The sequence below is a fragment of the Heptranchias perlo genome, chromosome 25, assembly GCF_035084215.1.
Source record: "Heptranchias perlo isolate sHepPer1 chromosome 25, sHepPer1.hap1, whole genome shotgun sequence".
NCBI classification, from domain to species: domain Eukaryota; kingdom Metazoa; phylum Chordata; class Chondrichthyes; order Hexanchiformes; family Hexanchidae; genus Heptranchias; species Heptranchias perlo.
The window spans coordinates 23,654,544-23,657,732 of record NC_090349.1 but is presented as its reverse complement, the minus strand read 5'-3'; the positions used below and the strand labels follow the sequence as shown (position 1 = coordinate 23,657,732).

The 3,189-nt window shown below is 47.1% G+C and overlaps 1 protein-coding gene across 1 annotated transcript; it reads right to left on the bottom strand.

Moving 5' to 3' along the window:
• Window positions 1-1,986: 1,986 nt before the first annotated feature.
• On the bottom strand, window positions 1,987-2,928 carry LOC137342437 (uncharacterized). The gene has a single exon (XM_068006355.1). The coding sequence runs from the start codon at window positions 2,926-2,928 to the stop codon at window positions 1,987-1,989; it is 942 nt and encodes a 313-aa protein (XP_067862456.1).
• Between the last annotated feature and the right edge of the window lie 261 nt (window positions 2,929-3,189).

The window sequence follows — 3,189 nt, the reverse complement described above, 5'->3', positions numbered from 1 at the left end:
CTTGTCTGTAGAAGTTCAAATTAACCATCACTTGCTGAACAAGGATTGCTGGCGCATGTATTCGGCTACAGATCTTCTGTAACTTGCTCATTTCTGCAAGTCCTTCTGACTTCGCAGCAAGCACAGGGTCAAACGCAGGGGACACCTGTCCCTTGTTACAGATACTTCTACCTCGCTACGGTGTCATCTTAATTTTAGAAAGGACATTTGTGGTCTATACAGTAAATGTGCAATCAAAACTTTTTATTTTAAACAAAAAGCAATTTCCTGGGATTTAAAGTATTTAAAAAAAAAAATCACTTTACCCAAACTTAAAGGGGCATTCAGCTTGGCAGCGCTCACCTTTTAAAATCAGAAGGCCATGAATTCAAGTCCCACCCTAGCAGTTGAGCACATAATCTAGGTTGGTTCTCCAATGCAGTATTGAGGAAGTGCTGCACTGTGGGATGTATTGTTCACCTTTCGGATGAGCAATTAAAGCTAGGTCTTATCTGCTTATTCTTCTGGTTCAGGTAGACATTAAGGATCCTATGGCACTATTTAAAGGATAGGGAGTTCTCCCGTTGTCATGGCCAACATTCCTCCAAAGACAGATTAAGTGCAGTTTGCAGGACCTTGCTGTGCACAGTTTGACTGCATACAACAGTCACTCCACTTCAATGTAATTTATCTTGTATAAAGTGCTTTGGGACATTTCTGTGACAAGGTGCTACATAAATAATAATAACTAATGTGGTGCTTTTAACACAATACAACATCCAAATGCAATTTTAAAAAAATTCATTCGTCTCTTTGGTAAAGCCAGACTTTTTTTTAAAATCAAAAGCAAAATACTGCAGATGCTGGAAATCTGAAACTTTTTTTGTTAAAAAGGATGCTGCATAATACTCCTCATTGTAACTAGCCCTGAATCAAAAATCTGTGAAAGTGTCCTGGACTGTGTTTTGCTGTGCTCCCATGGACTGTGTTTTGTTGTGCTCCCATGGACTGTGTTTTGTTGTGCTCCCCTGGACTGTGTTTTGCTGTGCTCCCGTGGACTGTGTTTTGCTGTGCTCCCCTGGACTGTGTTTTGCTGTGCTCCCCTGGACTGTGTTTTGCTGTGCTCCCCTGGACTGTGTTTTGCTGTGCTCCCATGGACTGTGTTTTGCTGTGCTCCCCTGGACTGTGTTTTGCTGTGCTCCCATGGACTGTGTTTTGTTGTGCTCCCCTGGACTGTGTTTTGCTGTGCTCCCATGGACTGTGTTTTGCTGTGCTCCCCTGGACTGTGTTTTTCTGTGTATCCCTGGACTGTCTTTTGCTGTGCTCCCCTGGACTGTGTTTTGCTGTACTCCCTGGACTGTGTTTTGCTGTGCTCCCATGGACTGTGTTTTGCTGTGCTCCCCTGGACTGTGTTTTGCTGTGCTCCCATGGACTGTGTTTTGCTGTGTATCCCTGGATTGTGTTTTGCTGTGCTCCCCTGGACTGTGTTTTGCTGTGTATCCCTGGACTGTGTTTTGCTGTGCTCCCATGGACTGTGTTTTGCTGTGCTCCCCTGGACTGTGTTTTGCTGTGCTCCCATGGACTGTGTTTTGCTGTGCTCCCCTGGACTGTGTTTTGCTGTGCTCCCCTGGACTGTGTTTTGTTGTGCTCCGCTGGACTGTGTTTTGCTGTGCTCCCATGGACTGTGTTTTGCTGTGCTCCCCTGGACTGTGTTTTGCTGTGCTCCCATGGACTGTGTTTTGTTGTGCTCCCCTGGACTGTGTTTTGCTGTGCTCCCCTGGACTGTGTTTTGCTGTGTATCCCTGGACTGTGTTTTGCTGTGCTCCCATGGACTGTGTTTTGCTGTGCTCCCATGGACTGTGTTTTGCTGTGCTCCCCTGGACTGTGTTTTGCTGTGTATCCCTGGACTGTGTTTTGCTGTGCTCCCCTGGACTGTGTTTTGCTGTGTATCCCTGGACTGTGTTTTGCTGTGCTCCCATGTACTGTGTTTTTCTGTGTATCCCTGGACTATGTTTTGCTGTGCTCCCATGTACTGTGTTTTGCTGTGCTCCCCTGGACTGTGTTTTGCTGTGCTCCCCTGGACTGTGTTTTGCTGTGTATCCCTGGACAGTGTGTTGCTGTGCTCCCATGTACTGTGTTTTGCTGTGCTCCCCTGGACTGTGTTTTGCTGTGTATCCCTGGACTGTGTTTTGCTGTGCTCCCATGTACTGTGTTTTGCTGTGCTCCCATGTACTGTGTTTTGCTGTGCTCCCCTGTGTTTTGCTGTGCTCCCCTGGACTGTGTTTTGCTGTGCTCCCCTGGACTGTGTTTTGTTGTGCTCCGCTGGACTGTGTTTTGCTGTGCTCCCATGGACTGTGTTTTGCTGTGCTCCCCTGGTCTGTGTTTTGCTGTGCTCCCATGGACTGTGTTTTGTTGTGCTCCCCTGGACTGTGTTTTGCTGTGCTCCCCTGGACTGTGTTTTGCTGTGTATCCCTGGACTGTGTTTTGCTGTGCTCCCATGGACTGTGTTTTGCTGTGCTCCCATGGACTGTGTTTTGCTGTGCTCCCCTGGACTGTGTTTTGCTGTGTATCCCTGGACTGTGTTTTGCTGTGCTCCCCTGGACTGTGTTTTGCTGTGTATCCCTGGAATGTGTTTTGCTGTGCTCCCATGTACTGTGTTTTGCTGTGTATCCCTGGACTGTGTTTTGCTGTGTATCCCTGGACTGTGTTTTGCTGTGCTCCCATGTACTGTGTTTTGCTGTGCTCCCCTGTGTTTTGCTGTGCTCCCATGTACTGTGTTTTGCTGTTTGCCCCTGTGTTTTGCTGTGCTCCCATGTACTGTGTTTTGCTGTTTACCCCTGTGTTTTGCTGTGCTCCCATGTACTGTGTTTTGATGTTTACCCCTGTGTTTTGCTGTGCTCCCATGTACTGTGTTTTGCTGTTTACCCCTGTGTTTTGCTGTGCTCCCATGTACTGTGTTTTGCTGTTTACCTTGTGTTTTGCTGTGCTCCCATGTACTGTGTTTTGCTGTTTACCCCTGTGTTTTGCTGTGCTCCCATGTACTGTGTTTTGCTGTTTACCTTGTGTTTTGCTGTGCTCCCATGTACTGTGTTTTGCTGTTTACCTTGTGTTTTGCTGTGCTCCCATGTACTGTGTTTTGCTGTTTACCCTTGTGTTTTGCTGTGCTCCCATGTACTGTGTTTTGCTGTTTACCCTTGTGTTTTGCTGTGC

What these genes read in the sequence shown, in the direction of transcription:
- LOC137342437 (XM_068006355.1), bottom strand. Translation starts at nt 2,928, where the DNA reads ATGGGAGCACAGCAAAACACAGGGGTAAACAGCAAAACACAGTACATG.